We start from the raw sequence: 23,645 nt of genomic DNA on the forward strand, positions 1-23,645 counted from the left end.
TTATGAAAAAATGAATAAAAAATAAACATCCCTCCAGTGCACACCCATCACTCCTCCATCACTTATCCCATGCCCATCTATGTTAATCCGTGTCATCTCAGCACTTCCTCTCCACCCACCCACTTCAGCCCTTCATAACCTTAATGTTAACTATGCCCCAGATGTGCCACCACTATCATGTTCATCCCTAACTGCCCTTGGGAAGGTAGTGGTGAGTCTACCTCCTGAACCTCTGCAGTCCCTCTGGTATAGGTACAACAGAGTGGTTTGTTGCACTCCCTCTATGGAAACTGTGTGCTTCCTTGAATAAGGTGATAAAACCCACACACAATGCTCCAAGTGTGGTCCCAGCAAGGCTGTATACCACTGTAGCAAGACATCTTTACTTCTGTCCTCAAATCCCCTTGATGAACATACTGTTTGCCTTCCTAATTTTTGCCCAGAGCTGGGTACCCTGGTGAAACCCAAACTGAGTGTCAGTGAGCAGGAACTTGCTCAATAAGTGCTGCTTGATAACACTGCCAATAGCAACTTCCATCACTTCGAAGATTGAGAGTAGACGGATGGGGTAATAATTCATTGGGTTAAAGTTTTCCTGCTTTTAATGGACAGGACCTCACGAGGGTCCTCAATCTCTCCCTGACCAAAGCTCCGAACTTATCTTTCAGTCTGGCATCCATGATCTTCTACTCGGGCTCCCTGGACGTTTTGAATTCTGACACTGCTGGGACCGCTCTGCTGCTGCCCCATCAGCTAATGAAGCCAGGACTTCCTGTTCCTCAGGAGCACTGTCATCTTGGTAAAAGGATATAAAAACTGAAAGAACTTCCACTGATAGTGAAGCAGTGGTGGTGGCAAGCAAAATGTTAAGTGGAGGTGATAGTTAGGATATACAGATTTTAAAAAAATCACTGAGATGGGCTGAGGCAAGGACATAGAATGATTTTGGGGGAAGTTGAGAACCTTGAACCAATTCGCCGAGCGTCGGGAACTGAGGGAGGATGGGGGTGTGATAGGGATGCAGGGTGTTGTGTGACTGACATAGGTATTCTAAGTCAGTTCTCAGGAGACTTCAGAAATAACGGTGTCTGTGGGTAGGAGTGTTGTTGGTGGTGGGGTTGGTTGGTTAGAAGAGGAAGAAGAGAAACCATTGCTGGAGATACTCTGGCAATCATCAGAGAGATGTGATTTGATGACGAGCAACACCAATGCTTCTGTTGACCTTAGCTAATCCTATGAGGTTACTGAACCTCTTCCAATAAAGTGTCATTTTTTGGCATGGCGGCAGTATTAATGACTGCTTCTCCTACCTTTTCCATGCAGACTGTGTCACTTTCTCACATGGCTTCCTGCCATCAGTGCCCAATAGCCTTGCTCTTCTCACCTGATTTTAAATAATTTTGTGGAGCTCTTCCATAGAACCCCCACAGCGCAGAAAGAGTGCATTCAACCCATTGAGTCTGTACCAAGTCTCCAAAAGAGTATCTTACCCAGGCCCACGTCCTCTCCCCTATCCTTGTAATCCTGCACATTTGCCACGGCTAATCCACCTAACCAACACATCATTGAATACTAAGCGACAATTTGGCATGGCCAAAACACAAGAGGAAATTGAAGGAAACTGGAGAGCCTGGAGGAAACCCACGTAGGCATGGGGAGAACATGTAAACTCCACACAGTCTCCCAAGACTGGAATCAAACCCAGGTCCCTGGCACTGTGAGGCAGCTAAGCATTGTGCTTAGCTGATTACCCCCAAAAACACTGCTGCTTCAAGCAATCTTTTAAGAGATGCTCCTCCCTTTTACTTGGCACAAGCTTTTTCCCTCCCTGCTACTTGCAGTAAATGCTTTGGGAATGATACTATTATAAGGCTGAAAATGTAGCTGATTAGTCATGAATTTATTTGGGAGAAGGTGTCACAATTCCACTGCAATGTGCACAGAAAGGAAATGCAGCAAAGTTTTTTTTATATTTGAGTAGAAAAGGTTTTGGCAGTATTTGTTTAAAGGTGGGTTGACAGACATTTAATTATCAAAGGGGTGAATTTTACAGGAGAGATGTGGGGTATGTTGCTCAGTTCCCCAGTGGAAAAGTCAGTCGGCAGCTTGCTAACTTTGAAAGGGGCTATCCCACAGCAATAAAACATTGGGAATGATCTTATCAAGGTAACAAGACTTCTTCCTTCAGGGACAGGAAGTCCCAGCTTTGAGAGCTAATTGGCCAGCAGCTAAGTAGTCCCAGCAGCACCAGAACACAGAATTGAGGCCCCAAGAAGAAGACCATGGATGCCAGACTGAAAAGTATGTCCAGTGTTGGACTGGGGACTCTAGCGAGAAAGGGGAGGAGGAGGGGTCAGGATTGAGAGGCCAGAATGAAGGCACATGGGACAACATTCTCCAATGGGCACAGAGGACCCACCTCCAAAACAGTTGACCCACCACCCCTCCCACATTTCCTTTGTGTCTTTCACCCCAAGTTGGGTTTCTTTCCAGTTGCCTCCACCCATCGTATTATGGCAGTGGAGGTGGAAAGAGGTCTTTAACTGGAAACCTAATAGGCTCAATTGACTACGGGCAGGCTGGCAATGCTTTCTGTACCCACATGGTAGATAGGCGGGAGAGTTCGGAGGTGGGTGGGAAGATGGTGACCTAGCCACCTGATTTATGTTATGTGCAGGCTCAAGAACATAAGAACATAAGAAATAGAAGCAGGAGTAGGCCATTTAGCCCTTCGAGCCTGCCCCGCCATTCAATAAGATCATGGCTGATCTGAAGTGGATCAGTTCCACTTTCCCGCTTTCTCCCCATAACTTTAATTCCCTTGTCTGTCAAAAACCTATCTACCCGTGACTTCAATATATTCAGCGAGGTAGCCTCCACCACTTCAACAGGCAGAGAATTCCAGAGATTCACCACCCTTTGAGTGAAGAAGTTCCTCCTCAACTCCGTTCTAAACTGCCTCCCCTCCTTATCTTGAGGCTGTGCCAAATAGTCCTGTTATCCTTTCTGAGCGGGAAGAATCTCTCTACCTCTACCTTATCCATCCCCTTCATTATCTTATATGTCTCTATAAGATCCCCCCTCATCCTTCTAAATTCCAATGAGTACAGACCTTCCTGTACACCAGGTGTGGGACATAAAAGTTCTGTCTGTGTGTATTGTCACAGCTGCATTTAAAGTAGGCCATGACATAAAATGATTCTTAGACTGGGAACTTCCTCAGAACTGCTCCTTCCCCACTACCATAATCTTGGCAGAAGTGCACAGGAAACACTAATAATGTGAATTTTTTTCAACCAAACCACTGGCAATGTTAGGCTGGCAGAGCTGGAGCTACTCCAAGGAAATTCCCTACTGTCATGTCTTAGGCTGTGCAGTTTGTGAAATAAAAAATTTATTGGTTACCAAAAAAGGCTACCAATGAATAATTATGAATGATTAATTTAGTGCAATAAAGCAAAATATCAAAGTGGCATTCAAAATAAATACTGATCTGTGTGCGTGCCTTTACTGCAACAATGAGATCTGGAATTTTAAACAGGAATTTAATTACTCTTAGCGTGGGTAAATCAATAAGGGCTAATCAGAAAGTATGTGTTGTCCACATGAGGCACATGGGTCCTTGAAGGAAGGAGGTGAGAGAAAAGGTTTCCTGAGACTAACAGCTTACTGATATTGTTATTCTTTACCTAAGTTGCTATTTTATTTTAACCTTCTACTTCAAAAGGTTACATTATTAGATTGACTGTGTAGTTTACCATTATGTATGTTTAAAGCTGTTCTAACTTTTCACTCAGAATTTAATTTCAAGTGCAGAAATTGATTTCCCAAATGTCTAGAGGTGAACTGATTCCATTTTAACTGCAAAAGAATAGGTTAATTACTCAGGCATTGCATTTTATTTCTATTTCCATAATGTTTGAGTTGAAGAATAATCTTCCCTGACATCTGTGAATGAGTGAGAATGTGCATGGAATGTTGGAAGGCACAGGTTAACTAATGCCTATGCCTACGTGATCTGCAGCAACACCTAGGAACCGTTGAAAAATGCATAAAGCAGTAGTAGCTTTCTCCTTGGATATCGATCTATGATTTATATGGTTCTATATTGTTCCTCCCATTTGAAAGAAATTGGTAATCCTTGTTAATAGGATCAAGAGATTAAATGAGATTTCTGTGTCACAGATAAAGGGTTCTATTTAGATTTAATTTTCAGTGCCTGAGAGACGGAAAGAACAAGTGGAAGAGCTGAACAATACTTGTACGAAACTGAATGTTTAAGGTGCTAATTGGGTGCCAATCAAGTGAGCTGTTTATCCTGAATTGTTTCAAGCTTCTCGAGTGTTATAGGCACTGCACTCATCCAAGCACGTGGGGAATATTTCATCAGTCTCCTTGTAAATGAGGTACAGGCTTTGGGAACTCAGCAGTTGAGATTCCGAATTCCCAGCCTCTGACCTGCTCTTGTGGCTCCAGTATGTATATGGCTTGTACAGTTTAAGTTTCTGGTTAATGGTAATTCCCCAGGATATTGATACTGGGGGGGTTGAGCAATAGGCCAGAATTCTCTGGTCAAGCACGTCGCCAGCAAGAATGGAGAAATCACAGCAGCAGAACTGGAGAATTCCAGCCATGGATGAGGTCTGAAAATTCTGGCTAGTAAATGTCATGCAGAGATTCTCACTTGTTGGAGATGGTCACTGCCTGGCATTTAAGTGGCACATATGTCACTTTGCCACTTATCAGCCCAAACTTTAATGTTGTACATGTCTTGCTGCATATCGACATGGACTGCTTTAGTACTTAAGGCATGGAATATTGCACATTCAAGAGTAGCCATCCCCAGATTTGAACTTATATTGGTGTGAAGGTCATTGATGAGACAGCTGAAGATTGTTATGAGGATGTGAATTAGGAGCAGGAGTAGGCCATTTGACCCCTCAATCCACTTTGGCAGAAGTAATAGTAGGAGGGATTACTATTTAAAGGCCGAAAAGCTGCAGCATGCTACAGTGCAGAGGGACCTGGGGGTCCTTCTGCATGAGTTGCAAAAACCCAGTCTGCAAGTGCAGCAGGTGATCAAGAAGGCAAATGGAATGCAGGCCTTTATAGCGAGGGGGATAGAATATAAAAGCAGGGAGGTCTTGCTGCAACTGTACAGGGCACTGGTGAGGCTGCAGCTGGAGTGCTGTGTGCAGTTTTGGTCGCCGCACTTGCACAAGGATGTTTTGGCCTTGGAAGGAGTGCAGAGGAGCTTCACTAGGCTGATACCGGAGATGAGGGGATTGAACTATGAAGAGAGACTAAATAGACTGGGTCTGTACTCGTTGGAATTTAGAAGGATGAGGGGGGATCTTATAGAGATGTATAAGATAATGAAGGGGATGGATAAGGTAGAGGTAGAGAGATTCTTCCCACTCAGAAAGGATAACAGGACTATTTGGCACAGCCTCAAGATAAGGAGGGGAGGCAGTTTAGAACGGAGTTGAGGAGGAACTTCTTCACTCAAAGGGTGGTGAATCTCTGGAATTCCCTGCCTGTTGAAGTGGTGGAGGCTACCTCGCTGAATATATTGAAGTCACGGGTAGATAGGTTTTTGACAGACAAGGGAATTAAAGTTATGGGGAGAAAGCGGGAAAGTGGAACTGATCCACTTCAGATCAGCCATGATCTTATTGAATGGCGGGGCAGGCTCGAAGGGCTAAATGGCCTACTCCTGCTTCTATTTCTTATGTTCTTATGTTCTTAAGCCTGCTCAACCATTCTATAAGATTATGGCTGATCTGATTGTGACCTCAAATCCACATTCGCCCCTGAAAACCTTTGACTCCTTTGTTCGTCAAGAATCTGTCTACCTCTGTCTTAAAAATATTCAATATTTTTAAAAACATCCTGCCTCTACTGTTCCCTGGGGAATAGAGTTCCATGGACCCATGACACTCCGAGAGAAAAGATTTCTTCTCATGTCTATAAATGGGAGACCCCTTTTTTCTTAAATTGTGTCCCCTAGTTCTGGTTGGGCCTGGGACATTACCCTGAGGAATTCTTGCAATGATGGTCTGGGACAGAGATGATTAGCTTCCAACAACCTGAACCATCTTCCTTTGTGCTGGGTATGACACCAACCGGTGGAGTTTATCCACCAATTCCCATTGACTGCAATGTTGCTAGGCCTCCTCAATGCAACCTTCAGCCAAACACTGCACTGATGGTAATGTCATACCGTGCTTCTGTGTTAAGTGTTTAATGTTAGGAACATTGAAGACACCTATTTAAAAACTGTTTTGATCTCAGGTTTGTTTTTGCAGAATTCTATGAAAAATAGAGATGATTATTTTCTGGCTTAATTCTGTCAAGCCTTATCTACTGGCTATGTATCTTTGAAACTTTGATACACATTATGTATTGACCACAATTTTTGGAAAATTATGCGTAGTGGCATCAAATTTCTCATTTGCCTGACTGTTGCATGGACTGATGGTTTCACCAGCAGCAGCTAATGATAAAGTAATTAGTGATTATTTTACAGTTATTGATATTCATCTGGGAAATGTGTAATAGTCCTGTAACACTCTCTTCAGTGTAATATACCATTCTATTCTCACATAGCCAAATTACCACACATATTTAAGCAGGTAACAAGAAATGACATTGATTATCAGGACATCTTGGACCAAATCATGCAGATGTTCTGAGACTTGGGAGATGAATTTTATTGTAAATAAAGAGGAGGCAGCGGTCTAGTGGTATTGTCACTAGACTAGTAATCCAGGGATCCTGAGGAAGATTTGGGGACCTGGGTTCAAATCTCACCATGACCGATAATGAACTCAGTAAAAATCAGGAATTAAAAGTCTAATGATCACCATGAAATCATTGCTGAATGTCATTAAAAACCGATCTGGGATGGATATCTCTGCCATTGTTACCTGTTCTGGCCTACTTGTGACTCCGGACCCACAACAATGTGGTTGACTCTCAAATGAATTACAAATGGGCACTAAATGCTGGTTCAGCCAGCGACGCCCACATCCCATATATAAATAATAAAAAAAAGTTGGCACGGAACGATAGAAATGTGTAAATTTTAGGCCAGTGAAATTATGGGATTGGATAAAAAGGAACATCAAATGCCTCAAGAAAGGCACTGCTTGAGGTTTGTGGAGAAATGATACAGCCTAACTGTGCTTTAAACAAAATAAACTTTCACTAATGATTAAAATGGAAAAAGAACAATGTGTGATGTCTCACAATCACTAAAGGCAACAGTGAGTAATTGAAGAGTATGCTGATACTCAAGAGTCACCTGGGCATAAACCACAACTCAAAATAACATGAAAGACTCCTAGTTTAAATAATGCAACCAGGAATTGTGATACTGTGTAGGCTAATCCATGTAACTTCAGCATGTGCTGCTCTCAAGCTAGATACTACAATTGTAGTGGGGGGGGGTTGATCCACCAGTTTAACCTTACAAATCGAAGGATCTGACTTTAAATTGGCAAGAAGGATTGTATGATCTAACACCACTTGGTTGCGCATGAGTACTCCCACTTAAAGGAGTGGCACCATTGGTATTTTTTGGTGGAGTTGGCTGCCCAAACTGATATGCAAACAACAAAATAACTAATAAAAAAGATTAAATTGGTCAAACTAGATGAAATTAATGCAAAATAATTAACAATGAATATTAGTCAATGAAGGCACCTTGTGAACGAATGGCAGACTGTGCTAGTGAAGGGCATACACGCATAAACAAGCACTCAATTGTATATGATAGACCCTAATTTAGGCAAAACTGTCGATTATTGAAAGAAACCTATTTCAAATGGGCACAGTAAGAAGCCTCACAACACCAGGTTAAAGCCCAACAGGTTTATTTGGTATCACAAGCTTTCAGAGTGCTGCTCCTTCATCAGGTACATGATGTCTGTGTCGGTATGTGCAATCTTCTTGGATATCCTTTCCACTTTGAGCCACTCACTCATATTTTAAATAGGGCAGTTCAGTTGTGGACCCAGACAGGCTTAATAATCAAATGCCTTACCTTCAAGAGGCAACATCACTAGGGAGGGAGGTTTTGACTTTGAACAAAAAAAACCACAATAAAAACATATCAATGGGTTAAATCTGGTGAAATAAAAACAAGAATTCCATGCAATGCTTACCAGTCATGAGGGCATCTATTGAACTAGGAAAAAGCGAGATGTTTATGTTTCAAGGCCACTCGGGCGTGAATCAGAGCTTGAAATAACATGTTAGAAGCTGCAATTGAAAAGGATGTTGGAGCAATCAATGATTGTGTCTGAAAACAGTCAGGCGATGTGAAATGTTAGAAAAGGTTCAGAGAAAAGCAAGTAGAATAATAGGGAATGATTTTGCTATGAAAAGCTCAAGGAACTCAAATTTCTACAACTAGAGACAAGGACACTGAGCAAGGATATAATACATGTCTTTAAAATAGTGAAGGTATAGATGAGGTGGAGAGTGAATATTTAGCTTGGATGTTTAGAATAGGATGGGGCACACATGGGAACTGATTCCGACAAAGGTTTTATGTTAATTGATGTCTTGAAAATGGGGCTAGAGCTTAAGAACAGGGACAAAAAATGATACAGTTGCTTGATTTTTTAGGGGAGGAAAAGTTAGAAATTAGTGTGAAGGGTTTGGTGGGAAAGGGAAGTTGGCAGTGAAATAAATGCTCGTGAGTGGGTTCACTTGAGGTATGAACATTTCTCAGGCAGCCTTACTGCTCATGGCATCTGACAGATATAAGCAATAAACATTCACAACTCTACAGAAAATCAGGACAAATATTCTTCTTGCTTTTGCAATAAACACTCCAGTCCACCCTCCCCCCCCTCTTGCCTCACTGTGACTGGTTTACTCCAGTGGTCTTTACTATAGCTCTCCACTTGCAGGAAGCCAGCTGGAGTGATCAGAAGCAATTGAGGTCCCCCAGAAGGTCAGAGTTAGGGGGACGGTGCTCCCTGCCACCTTGGCAGTACCAGCCTGGCCCCCTGGCACTGCCCAAGAGGAAAAGTGGAAATTCCCAGGGGGTACCTTGGCACTACCCACTGGGCATCGGGCAGTACAAAGAGAATGGGGCCTAATGGGGGTGGGACCTAATGGGGTGAGGGGCCTCGGGGTGGGGGTGGTGTAGAAATCAGTGAGGGTGGGGTGAGGGTCCTGCTGCCACTCTGCACTGGGATTGTGAGCAGAGGGAGGGAGGTCAGCAATCAGGGCTGGGCATTGAGTTGGGGTCAGAGTTTAGGTTTTTGGGACTGGCGTAGGATCGGAAGATCATGGCTCCTGGAGGTGAGGGAGATTGAGGTTGGCCGGGAAAGAGCAGTTGGGGCTGGTCCAGACATGTTTGCAAGGCTAGCAATCGGTGTGTGGGGAGTGGGGGGATTGGAGGGGCAGTGATAGGGGGTGTTGCTGTGCTGGCCAGCAATCAGACCCGCCAGTGATAAGGGGGCCAGCAGGGTGGGGTCACTGTGCATGTGCTGATCTCAGTGCTGACAGATCGGCGGATGCACAATGGCCTGCTCAGCACTATGCTACAGGCTTCTCCAGCAGGAGTAGGCCCTGCCCCTGCTTTTTGGAATGATTCATGCTGAGGCACTCTGTAGTACACAGAGTGTAGGACATTCATTTAGAAACTCCCATTAAAAGAACCAGCATGATTTACTTCAGGTTTTATGCAAATATTTTTGGGAGAATTGCCTCCAATGTGTAAACAATGAAGGTGAATGGATCATATCAACCTTCCATTGATGAACGGTCATCCAGACTCAAAATATTGGCTCTATTCTCTCCCACAGATGTTGTCAGACCTGCTGAGATTTTCCAGCATTTTCTGTTTTTGTATTATAATGGTTTCCCTCACCAAGTTAGACTGGGTGAACCTCAAGGTGCCAACTGTCAACACAGGATGATTGGAATCAACGTACATGCCATCCTTTGTTTGAAGAAAGAACATTGAACTTGTGGAAGTCACCAGATCAGGGAACCATTTTGTTGACTGCTTTCAAAGCCAGAAAGAAGCTACTTGCAAGCAGATAGTAAGTTCCACCATCAGATTAGCTGAAAGCCATCAAGTAGCCAAGGTAGTTAATAGTAAATATCTTGAACATGGGAGAATCCACCAGAGAGGGAGGGAAAACGTACCCTGTTTCAGGTCACCTGAGAACTAACCTTCTAGAAATTCAACTATAAGGCTTGTCACAGCCTCTGATAATCCCTCTCTTTACAAGATCTTCACTTTAACTTGAAAGCATCCACTGTAGCTAAGAAGCCACAGACCTGTCATGAAAGAAACTGAGAAAATTGTAAGCTGTAGCAGGATATTACTTCAATCTGGACTGAATATTTGTGTGGGAGAGAGAGTATGTGTCAGATGAGTGAGTGAAAAGCTGTGTTAAATTCAGAGTAATGGTTGATAATAAATAACTACCTTTATTTTTATTTAAACTCATATATTTACTTCATGTATCACTATGTTTTTAACTCTTAAAATCTTGCTGCTGGAAGTATTTAATTGGGACGTTCACTCTGAGGGTGGAAAAACACTCATCGCCAACATGCAAATATATTAATCACAGGTGATAAAAGGAATCTTAACAGAATAAATGAGTTTAAATGGAAGTTTGAACCATGAAACATTTTGGAAAAATAACACTATTTTGAGCACAATTCATGCCCAGATTGTTGGTTTGACCGAAAGTAGACCTCCACCTTTTTAACTTGTGCAGCTGCTGTTTCGAAACTTGGGGAACAATATATCATCATAAACTCAAAATTATTTCCCAATCCACTCTACCGTAAAAGAGTGACATTTTGGCCTTAGCATCTGGAGGATAACTGAATAAATCCCCTGCCAGTTGTACAGCCTACTTTGTTTTTATTACATTGATTTCAACAGAGAGGATATTGAATGTGTTATATAATGGGTGGGTGCCCCGCTCCTACAGATTACTGCCAATGTGACAAAAGCAAAAATTGATCTTGAAAAGCACAATAAAATCATTAAAAATAACACAGGCCTAACACAGTTGTTTTTTTTATTCATTTATGGGATGTGGGCATAGCTGTCTGGGCCAGCGTTATCCTTAGTTGCCCATCCCGAGTTGCTCTTCAGAAGGTGGTGGTGAGCTGTCTTCTTGAACCACTGCAGTCCTTGAGGTGAAGGTACCTCCTCAGTGCCGATAGGGAAGTAATTCCAGGATTTTGACCCAGTAACAGTGAAGGAATGGTGATAAACTTCCAGGTTAGCATGGTGAGTGACTTGGAGTGGAACCACTGTGGGTCAACCCATAATACATGGACTGCAGTGCTTCAACTCAGCAACTCACCACCACCTTCCCAAAGGCAACTAAGCATGAACAATAAATGTTGACCAGCCAGCGACACCCATGTCCAACGAATGAATAAAAGAAAACTTCCAGTCGGTGGTATTCCCAGGTATCTGTTGCTCCTGGCCTTCTAGATGGTGGTGGTCATGGGTTTGGAAGGTGCTGCCTAAGGAATCTTGGCAAATTCTTGTAGTGCATCTTATAGATGGCGCACAATCACAGGCACAGTTTGTCTGTGATGGACAGATTGAATGTCCGTGGAAGGGGTAGCAATCAAGCGGGCTGCTTTGTCCTGGATAGTGTTGGATTTCTGAGTGTTGTTGGACTTGCACTCACCCAGGCAAGTGGAGAGTATTTCATTACACTTCTGACATGTGCCTTGCAGATGGTGGACATGCTTGGGGTGGGGTGGGGGGCTGGTTGGTGGGGTGAGGGCTGGCTGGATTGTGTCCAGGTCTTGCTGCATTTGGACATGAAATGCTTCAGTATTTGAAGAGTCACAAATGGTGCTGAACATTGTGCAATCACTAGTGAGCATCCCAACTTATGACCTTATGATAGAAGGATGATTATTGATGAAGCAGCTGAAGAAGGTTGGCCCTAAGACGCTACTCTGAGGAACGTTTGCACTGATTCTGGAACTGAGATGATTGAGCTCCATCTACCACAACCACCTTCCTTTGAACCAAGTATGATTCTAAATAGTGGAGGGTTTTCCCCACAATTCCCATTTGTCCCAGTTTTATTAGGGCTCCTTGATGCCACACTTGATCAAATGCTGCCTTGATGTCAGGGACACCTCACCTCTAGGATTTAGCTCTTTTGTCCATGCTTAAGCCAAGGTTATAATGAGATCAGGAACTGAGTGATCCTGGTGGAACCCAAACTGGGCGTCGCTGAGCAGGTGCTGCTTGATACACCATTGATAACACTTTCCATCACTTTGATCATGATCAAGAGTAGACTGATGAGGTGGAATGTAAGCCGTCAAAGTTCCAGAGGACTTTACGCTGCTCTTCCCCTTTCTGAGAGAGAGAGCTGACTGATGGTGTTTTAATCTGAGGGTCACGGTTGAGACAGTGAGGCCTTCATGAATAAACTCAGCTAGTATGGGAATTGAACCTGCGCTTTGCCATCGCTCCGCATTATGAACCAGCCGTCCAGCCGACTGAGTTAACTGAACCCTAGAAGAGGGTGTTCAGGACATACCTGGGCAATATTCCATATTGCCAGGTCTATGCCAGTGTTGGAGCTGTACTGGAAGAGCTTGGCTAGGGGCATGGCAAGTTCTGGAGCACAGGCCTTCAGGACTATTGCTGGAATATCACCAGGGCCCATTGCCTTTGCAGTAACCAGTACCTTCAGCCATTTCTTAATATCATGTGCAGTAAATCGAATTGGTTGAAGACTGATACCTGTGATTCTGGGGATCTCTGGAGGAGGCCAAGATTCATCGTCCACTCGGTACTACTTGCTGCAAATTTTTGCAAAGGCTTCAGCTTTATCATTTGCACAGATATGCTGGTCTCCTCCATCATTGAGGATGAAAATGTTTGTGAAGCCTCGTCCTCCAGTGAGTTGTTTAATTGTCTACCACCATTCATAGCTGGATGTTGCAGGACTCCAGAGCTTAAGTCTGATCCATTGCTTATAAAATTGCTTTGCTCTGTCTATTACTTGTTGCTTATGCTACTTGACAGGACTGTATTATAGTTTCACCAGGTTGACACCTCATTATTAGATATATGTTGTGCTACTCCTGGTATGCACTGCTGCATTCTTCATTGAACCAGGGTTGCTCCTCTGGTAATTGTAGGGTGCAGGAATGTGCTGGGCTATGAGATTGCAGACTGTAGTGAGTATAATTCTGCTGCTGCTGATGGACCACAGTGCCTCATGGCTGTCCAGTCTTGATTGCTAGATCTGTTCGAAGGCTACTCCATTTAGTACGCTGGTAGAGTCACACATCATGATGGAGGGTATCCTCAATCTGAAGATAGGACTTTGTCATAACAAGAACTGTGCGGTGGTCACTTGTGCTGATGCTGTCACTGACAGGTACATCTTCAGCGGTTAGGTTGGTGAGGATGAGGTCAAGTATGTTTTACCATCTTGTTGGTTCCCTCACCAACTGTTGCAGTCCCAATTTAATAGCAATGTCCTTTAGGATTTGGCCAGCTTGATCTGTGGTGTTGCTACTGAGCCACTCTTGGTGATGGATGTTTAAGCTCCCCACCCAGCATACATTCTGCACCCTCGCCAAACTTAGTTCTTTCTCCAAGTAGTGTTCAACATGGAGGAGTATTGATTTATCAGCTGCGAGGGGGGCAGTACATAGTAATCACCAGGAAATTTCCATGTTTGACTTGGTGCCATGAGAATTCATGGGGTCAGAGACATGTTGAGGCCTCCTAGGGCAACTGTCTCCCAACTGTGTACCACTGTTCTGCCACTTCTGCTGGCTCTGCCATTTCAGTGGCTAGGACATACCCAGGAATGGTATTGCTGCGGGGGTGATTTTCCCATCCTGCGACGCTAATTTTTTAGTGCAGTGAGCTGGGAGAATCACGCATCAGCTGATTCACAGAGTTCCTGTGAGCGTTTCTACCATGCTTATATCCTGCAGGCCCAGATTTCTGGCAGCATTTAAATAGTATTTTACCTACTATTTAAATACTATTAGCAGGTCCGGGACTGAATTCTCTGGGCCTGCTCGCATCTCCCACCCTGCCAGAATGTTTCACTCCAGTGGGGTTTACCACTTGCGGGGAACTAGCAGGACAGCCCGCTGGAGTGAAGGGGGACAATCAGGGCCCCGAGGGGTCAGGTGGCAGGGGGGTGGTGCCTCCTGGGCATGGGTATCATGGCAGTGCCAGTCTGTGCCCTGGCACTGCCCAAGGGGCAAAGTGTTCATGTCCAGGGGCCACCTTCGTACTGCCCTCCAGGCATAGGGCAGTGCCGAGAATGTGTCCTATTGGGGATGAGGCCTACGATGGGAGGGGCCTAGGAGAGATCAGTGGGTGGGGGTGAAAGTGGGGGTGGGGGCGTTCCGCTGCCCTCTGCATTGGGATACGGCCAGGGCAGGAGGGAGGCCAGCGTCCCGAGTGGACTGGACAGGTAGTCAGCCAGGAGTTCTGCCAGAGGGGTGGGGGGATCATCACAGTTGAGGGAGGGGAGGACAGGGCCAGGACCGGGGGGTGCTGAAGGGGCTGGCCTGATAATGGTTGGGGGGGGGGGGGCGGCACAATTAGGCCATGGGGTCTTGGAGGCAGCACAGAGGGCATCCCGGGCTGGCCAGCACTCGAGCTGGCCAGTAAACAAGAGGATGATACTTCAGGGCCGGTACGCATGCGCAGATGCCCACTAGCCTCAGTCTCTCCAGCGTGAATAGGCCTCACCCCTGAAATCTAATGATATTCATGCTGGTGGCCTCTGCAGCGTACAGCGGGTGGGAGATTCTAGTATGAACTCCCACTGAAAAAAACAGCGTGAATTACTCTAGTATTTCCCGCAGATTTGACACTTAGAATTTTTTGGGGAGAATCGTACAAATGATGTCTGGGACATTATCTGTAAGGTATGATTCCATGAGTATGACTACACCAGCCTTTTGCTTGATTAGTCTGTGGGACAGCTCTCCCAATTCTGGCACAGGTTCCCAGATGTTAGTAAGGAGGACTTTGCAGGGTCAACGTGATTGAGTTTGCGTTATTGTTTCCAGCACCTAAATCAATGCCAGGCTGTCAGTCCAGTTTCATTCCTTTTTGTTTTCTTTGTAGCGCTTGGATAAAACTGAATGGCTTGCTAAGCCGTTTCAGAGGATATTTAAGAGTCAACCACCCGGCTGACTACTGGACTCACATGCAGGTCAGACTAGATAAACATGACAGGTTTCCTTCCCTAAAGGACATAAGTGAACCAGATAGGTTTTTAAGACAAATGACAATGGTTTCATGGTCATTAGTAGACTCTTTGGGCCTCATTTTACCATTGCGTTGATCCCATTTTCAGGTGCGAAAACTTGGTAAAGTTGGGTGTGAGTTGAGTAGCGCAATCTGCACTACCTCCGCGCCAGTTCCCCCTTTCCAGGGCCCGAAAATGGCTGCGATCTGGACTGTGCCTGAAATGGGCATGATGGTCATTTAAAAAGCATTTGCATGCATTTAAATTGATTTAATGGGTTGCCCATGAACTTTACCGGCACTTCCCCCTTTACCACCACGTTTGCCCGTCCAGAATTGGCGCAAAACAGACATACTCCGCAGAAGTCTGTTTCGGGTGCTCTGGTTAGTGAAGAGATAGGTGCCTAGTGTCCAACAGCCCTCTGCTTGAGATGGGGGTGCGTGGGGAGGGGGTAGTCTGCTGCCACTCTGCCTGAGATCGGTGGGAAGGGAAGTGGGGTTGGGGGGGGGGCGGTCTGCTGCCACTCTGCCTGAGAGGGTTGGGCCCACAGTCTGGGTGGTGGAAGGATAGGGGGGATAACGGGGTTAGTAATGTTGTGAGGATGGGACAATATCTGTGGGGGTCAGGGGGGCATTATCTGGCTGGGAAGCGACGTGACAGGGGAGCAGCATTCTACCTTTTCTTCTGTGCATGCGCAGTTGGAGGCACTGATTGGAGCATCAGGGCTTTGGGCACATCAGACAGACTTCGGCAGCGTGATTCAGAATCACTAATGTCTTTTCAGACAGACTGTATGGGAGCGCTTCAGAACGGGTCTAAAAGTCAGATCTGAAACACTCCTAGTTTCAAGTCCGCAGAGCACTTGGAATCAAAATAGTAAAATAGGGCCCAATGTCTATCAAAGTTTCAAAGGTTCATAACTGGTAGATAAGGCTTGACAGAATTAAGCCAGAAAATTAACATTTCCATATATCATAGAATCCTGTATCAAAACCTGGGATCAAAACAGTTTCTTAATAGGTGACCTCGATGTCCTTAACATTAAATACTTAATACAGAAGCACAGTATGACGTTACCACCAGTGCAGTGTTTGGTTGAGGGTTACATTCAGAAGGCCTAGCAACATTGTAGTCAATGGGAATTGGGGGTAAACTCCACTGGTTGGTATCATACCCAGCACAAAGGAAGATGGTTCAGGTTATTGGAAGCTAATCATCTCAGTCGCAGGACATCATTGCAAGAATTCCTCAGGATAATGTCCCAGGCCAAACCTAGGGGACACAATTTAAGAAAAACGGGGTTCCCATTTGTGGACCTGAGAAGAAATCTTTTCTCTCAGAGGGTCGTGGGTCCCTGGTTCTCTATCCCCAAGGGTACAGCAGAAGCAGGGTGGTTAAATATTTTTAAGGGAGAGATGGTTAGATTCTTGACGAACAAAGGAGTCGAAGGTTTTCAGGGGTGAATGTAGATTTGAGGTGGCAATCAGACCAGCCATGATCTTATAGAATGGTTGAGCAGACTCAAGGGACCAAATGGCCTACTCCTATGATAAAATAGGACGCTTTGGGAGTGACTTTTTGACCTTGCCGATCCCAGAAAATAGAGTGTGGGCCTAAAAATCAGTTTTGCGTCTGGTGCCAAACAACTTGCCTAGTCCCTTTCCAATGGCATAAATAGGATTATGCCCAAGAAATGTGTGAGACTGATTAGTATATTTAAATTATTGTATAAATATGCTTAGCCATCTCCACACTGGATTCTCCTAGCTCTTAGGACCTCCCGACTGTGGGGAGTGGCATGAGAATGGTGAAAATCACTCCTGGTCTCTGCTAGGTGGAGATAATCGATTATCGATGGCCATGCCAGGGGGCTTGGAATCCATTGAACCCCTCAGGTAGCTGGGGACATGACTGGGCAGTGTCCCCCTGGCAGCGCCAGTTGGTCACTTCCAGTGTGCCAGGGGCTGGGCCAAGAGGGTGGGCCCTGAGTGAGGGTAGGGCCTGAATGTGGGCTATCGCATGGGGGCTATGATAAGGGGACCAGGCAAGGGAGGGAGGGGGGGGTGTGGAATCAAGTGTGGGGGGTTATGGAGTGGGGTTGTGCAGGGGTGGAGCATGAAGAGGGGCATATGAGAGGTCATGATGGGAAACGTGACGCGGGTTATGATGGGATCGTGTCGGGAATTATAATGAATTATAATATTAGGTGTTCAGGCAACGGAACCCATTGGGAGGGCTCTGAGGCTAGCAATCCATGTTGGGAGGGGGCTGTATGCATTAACTGAAAATGTAGCTCAGTTCCAATTGCTTTCCTGCCTTTTTATTCGTGCAGATATTTGGTGTAAAACCATTAAGGCTGATGTTGAATAAAAACCACAGATGTTACCTGTAACTCCTTGGTCAGGACACAGTGCATTAGATGGAAGTGGTGAAGAAACAGCACAAAAGTGAATAATGACAATCAAACTGAACAGATTCACTTGTTTCATTGGTTACTCACCCTCTGAAAATCTTTTAATAACTAACACTGTATATTTTAAGAGGGAAATTTTATTTGTGACCGAAACACTTGAAATTGGCCTTAATAAAGTAACGTTTTACATTGGTTTGACTTCAGTCAGGTTTATATCTGCTTTCCATTGTTTTTGTTCATGAAATCTAACCATTGCTGTCAATAAGTGTTTGCAAAAGGTACTAAGTGCTGAGGAGAATGAGATTATTTAAAGATGACAGTGGATAGCTGGAAGCAAATTTACCACACATTGCCATTAATAAACCTTGTATGGCTGGCTTACTGTGTGGATATTACCATCAATTGTGGCAGTTTATAGATGGAGAAGAATTGCAGGGAACAAGGAAAATAAACAAAGATGTCTTTTGAAAATCTGGCTTAGACAAAAATTACTTCTTCAAAATACATGGCTTGAATCTTCCAGTAACTGGCAATGCTGTGTGCTTTATACCTGTCTGTGAAGATTCATTTTCCTGACCAATGCTACTGCCCATTCTATCCAGGATCACCCAATCCCAGCTGTACAGTGTTTCCCAGGGAACTCCATTGAAGTGGAATAGAATCTGGGGAAGAGAGGACTTATTGCACTGGCTGTCATGTTCGGGTACATTTAAAAATCTAGTCTTTGAGTGAGGCTTAGTGAATGGGTAAGTGAGGGAGGTGGTTCGGTGGGTGAGGATGTAAATAGTTAAGTTAATGAACATGTATGTGGGGGTGTGTGTAAGTGGGTGTGGGTAGGTGGGTGAGTAGGTAGATGGTTATACTGTTGAGATGGTAGGTGGGTGAATGGGTGAGATAGATGAATGGGAAGATGCGTGAGTGAATGGATAATTGGCTGGTTGTTGGGGGTGGTTAGTTGGGTGATCAGGGGAGTATCGGGTGGTTGAGGAGATAGTCAGGTCAGATGGGTCTAGTCGGTTGTGGGTGGTTGTTAGGTTAGGTCATGGGTAGTTGGATGGTTGTTGGGTCTGGGGATGTAGTGAGGTTGGGATATGATTGATGATCCCAAGGATAGTTGTGGGAGGAAGGACAGGGGTGTGAGGGGCTGAAGTGGGTGTGATTAGGTGATCTAATGTAAAGTTACTCAGGTGTTAAACCAGGTTTTAAGATGTCGTGCATTTGGTCTCTGATGATCAGGATGCTGGAGGATTTGGACCATTGTGATTGAATCATTTGTTCAACATCTTACTACCATGTTTCTGAATCTGACTATTATCTTTTAAATTTAGGCACAATTATAATGTCTGAAGACTTGAGAGATGCTCTTGATAACATGTATGATGCCCGGATTCCAAAGGTCTGGTTCAAAATTTCCTGGGAGTCTGCGACTCTTGGGTTCTGGTTTACAGAGCTCCTTGAAAGAAATCAACAATTCCACACCTGGATTTTTGATGGACGACCAAACCAGTTCTGGATGACAGGGTTCTTTAATCCTCAGGTTAGAGCAACTGATACTGAAATATCTAAATCAATGCTAGGGAACACAGCACAGCAGTTATCCATGATACTTAAATCACACACATGCCTTGATTTTATTGTATTGAGAACACAAGATGTGTTAAATCATTTTACAGTTGCAGTTACAAAGCTGTAATGAATTAATAAAACACTGACAAGGTTTTCTGCAACTAATTCAAAATTCTATTTTAAAAAAGAACTATTGCCCTGTTCTGAATTTTGATATGTTCCGACAGTGACAAAGTGAAAATCACTTTTTATAGTTTTGTATGTGCTAAAAATATCTGTCTTAGATATGATTTTGATGGTTTATAGAACGCCAAGACCTATCATCTCAATTTATTTTCTAAGCATTTTATTTCATTGGTGTTTCTCTGTAAATTCTTTTCAATCTCCTGTATTTCTTGGGTTTTATATTTATCATTCTGAGATTCACTTAGTCCCAGCCTGCCCTACCTTCATCAACCATCAACAGTCAACTTGATCAAAGGTCCCTTTCAATTGCATTCCCTGCCCCGATCGTAAATAGGCCTGTTTTACACACGAACTATCCTCTACAGGCACACTGGTGGTAGGCTTGCTGCTGGCTAGATTTTTGAAGATGGACTGTTTACCTTTATGTTTGCTTGACCTAAATGTTTAAGCATTAATTGAGTGTCAGCAGTACTTGTTTAAAAACAGATATTTTGTCCCCCACTTAGATTTACCTCGTTATGGTTTAGAGGTGTTAGTTTTAATGTTGATAAGGCTTGCAGTGTTTATTCTCAGCAAAATAAACTGCAGAACTTATGTCATTACTTCTGTTCTGCCACTTAGCGAGTTTTGTACATGATAACAGATGACTTCCTTAACAAGCAATGTGCAAAAGGGGTTGATGCATCTTCAGTGCAACAGTTACCTATTAGGCATAATTAGGGATACTTAAGGAACTAAAAGATACGTCTTTCATAATATTAACAAGACTCAATGTCAGCTTTAAGTGGAGCAAACTGTTTTTAAAAGTTAAAGTTTTATTTATGAGTGTTACAAGTAGGCTTACACTGGAATGAAGTTACTGTGAAATTCCCCTAGTCACCACACTTCAGCGCCTGTTCAGGTCAATGCACCTAACCAGCACATCTTTCAGGCTGTGGGGGGAAACTGGAGCACCCAGAGGAAACCCATAAGAACATAAGAAATAGGAGCAGGAGTAGGCCATCTAGCCCCTCGAGCCTGCCCCGCCATTCAATAAGATCATGGCTGATCTGTTGTGTCTCAGTTCCACATTCCCGCCCTCTCCCCATAACCCTTAATCCCCTTGCCTATCAAAAACCTATCAACCCGTGTCTTAAAAATATTTAGCGAGGCAGCCTCCACTACTTCAACGGGCAGAGAATTCCAGAGATTCACCACCCTTTGAGTGAAGAAGTTCCTCCTCAACTCCATTCTAAACCGCCCCCCCCCTTTATCTTGAGGCTGTGCCCTCTAGTCCTACTGTCCTTTCTGAGCGGGAAGAGCCTCTCCACCTCTATCCTATCCATCCCATTCATCATCTTATATGTCTCAATGAGATCTCCCCTCATTCTTCTAAACTCTAACGAGTACAAGCCTAGTTTATTCAGCCTCTCCTCATAGTTCAACCCCCTCAACTCCGGTATCAGCCTAGTAAACCTCCTCTGCACTCCCTCCAAGGCCAAAATATCCTTGCGTAAGTACGGCGACCAAAACTGCACACAGTACTCCAGCTGCGGCCTCACCAGTGCCCTATACAGCTGCAGCAAGACCTCCCTACTTTTATATTCAATCCCCCTCGCTATGAAGGCCAGCATCCCATTTGCCTTCCTGACCACCTGCTGCACCTGTAGGCTGGGTTTTTGCGACTCAAGCACAAGGACCCTGAGGTCCCTCTGCACCGTCGCATGCTGCAGTTTTTCGCCACGTAAGTAATAGTCCTTCCTACCATTATTCCTACCAAAGTGGACAACCTCACATTTGCCAACATTAAATTCCATTTGCCAGTTCCTGGCCCATTCGCCCAGCCTATCGAGATGCTTCTGCAGACTCTCCACACCCTCCGCACAATTTGCCATTCCACCAATCTTGGTGTCATCAGCAAATTTCGCCACCATACACTCGGTTCCCTCCTCCAGATCATCTATATAAATGGTAAATAGCTGAGGCTCCAGCACCGACCCCTGGGGCACTCCACTAGTCACCAACCGCCAATCCGAATAGCACCCATTGACCCCCACTCTCTGCCTCCTATTTGACAGCCAATCCTCTATCCACGCTAACACCCTACCCCCAACTCCATGCCCCCTGACCTTCTGTAATAACCTCTTGTGAGGCACCTTGTCAAACGCCTTCTGAAAATCAAGAAACACCACATCCACCGGCTCTCCTCTATCCACCACCCTAGACACATCCTCATAGAACTCCAATAAATTTGTCAGACACGACTTCCCTTAACAAAACCATGCTGTGTCTGCTCTATCAAACAATTCTCCTCAAGATGCCTCGCTATTTTCTCCTTGATCACGGATGATGCACGGATCATGCAGACATGGGGAGAACATGCAAACTCCAAAGACAGTGACGCAGCCGGGAATCAACCCTGGGCCACTGGTGCTGTGAGGCAGCAGTGCTAACCACTGTGCCAGTTGTTGTTAGCATCATCTGTTGTTGTTAGCATCACAATGTAGGCTTACATTAAAACTGCAATGAAGTTACTGTGAAAATCCCCTAGTTGCCATGCTCTAGCACCTGTTTGGATACACTGAGAGAGAATTTAGCATGGCCAATGCACCTAACCTTCATATATTTTGGATTGTGGGAGGAAATCTGAGCAACCAGAGGGTGAATGTCCAAACTTCTCATAGATAGTGACCTAAGCCAGGAATCGAACCCGGGTCCTGGTGCTGTGAGATAGCAGGGCACTGTACCAACGTGCCACCCATACAGTTCAGGCCAGTGGCCCATGGTTAAAGCTATGCTTGTTTGTTTCTGCATTGGAAGCAACGGGCCAGATTAATCACATATTGTGATCCCTGCATCTATTTTTAGGAGTTTTGAATTTTGTAGCTTTAAAATTTGAACAGCAACAAATTTTCAATTCATCATATCATTGAATCATTGGAAATTGACTTTTGCATCCATCTATTTGTCTTTCTGCTAGTAGTACACCTAATAGTCACAAAAATAAATATTTTTTCCGCAGGGCTTTTTGACTGCAATGCGACAGGAAACCACCCGTATGAATCTGAGCAAGGGTTGGGCTCTCGACAGTGTCGTTCTTTATAATGATGTGACCAAGATGATGAGGGAAGATGTTAATTCAGCCCCTCCTGCCGATATTGGTGGTGTTTATGTTTATGGCCTGTTCCTGGATGGAGGAGGCTGGGACAGAAGGAATACGAGGCTCATGGAATCGTCGCCAAAAGTAAGCTGTGTTTAATTTACTTATTGCAAAAGCCTGGCACTTGGCTTTGTAAACTCTCACGGTGGTGATTTTAGTGTGCATTAATTGGATGGGTGGTGTATAAGGTAGGAAGTACATGGCTGACTTCTGGAGGAGTCAATGTGAGATTAGATTGATTTTGATCTGCTAACCTATGTTTCTGCCAACCTGCCAATGTGTAACACAGTCCATAAAAGGCAGCTCAGGGAGCTAATCAGACATGAAGGACCTGTGACAGCACCTTAAAGCAAATAATAAAAAAAACACCATTTTATAGCAGTAACAAAACATGTTTGCAAAATCTACAGTGAGTTGCATTTGATGGGAGCTCCAGGGTGGATTGAACACAGTCAAAGCAATTGAATGATCTCTCATCAGTGTGAACAAGTTTGTGTGAAGTGAGGTTGGTTAAATAATTGAATCCCTTCCAACACACACGGGGCAAGTGGAAGCTATCTCTTCAATGTGACTGCTTTAGTATCTTGGCAGTGTGGCTGAAATATTGAATCATTCCAAAAGTCACGATTTGAAGGAACTCATCAGTAAGTTGAAACTTCCATTAGTTACAAATCATCTGGTTTGTAAGCATAAATCGGCCACAAAAACATTACCCCTCATTATAGCATGTTAAAATGTTCCACAATATTTGTCAAGGAATGTTAAGAACAAAGAAGAAAGAAAATTACAGCCCAGAAACAGGTCCTTTGGCCCTCCAAGCTGACTATGCTGCCCGTCTTAACTAAAACCTCTTACCTTTCCAGAGACTATATCCCTCTATTCCCATCCTATTCACATATTTATCTAGGTGCCACTTAAAAGTTACAGTTAAGTCATGGTCCCAGTTTGATAATGTGGTAAGTGTTCATTACTGACATTAACCTCAGAAAAAATTGAAAGGCTTTATTCTATTTAATATTTAGAACATTTTTGAAGGGATCAGACTTGTTGTTGGCGTAGCTTCACACCCATACTGATTTTTACC

General features: G+C 44.3%; 1 protein-coding gene across 1 annotated transcript in view; it reads left to right on the forward strand.

Annotated features, from left to right (window-relative positions):
* dnah5l (dynein, axonemal, heavy chain 5 like) overlaps positions 1 to 23,645 on the forward strand; it is a 326,877-nt gene that overhangs the window by 297,261 nt on the left and 5,971 nt on the right. The window contains exons 74-75 of the mRNA XM_080217022.1: positions 18,999 to 19,207; positions 22,424 to 22,645. Coding sequence (XP_080073148.1) covers positions 18,999 to 19,207; positions 22,424 to 22,645 — 431 coding nt within the window. The remainder of the gene's footprint in view (positions 1 to 18,998; positions 19,208 to 22,423; positions 22,646 to 23,645) is intronic.

Source organism: Carcharhinus amblyrhynchos, chromosome 2 (genome assembly GCF_965287045.1).
Source record: "Carcharhinus amblyrhynchos chromosome 2, sCarAmb.v2.hapA, whole genome shotgun sequence".
Taxonomy (NCBI): Eukaryota; Metazoa; Chordata; class Chondrichthyes; order Carcharhiniformes; family Carcharhinidae; genus Carcharhinus; species Carcharhinus amblyrhynchos.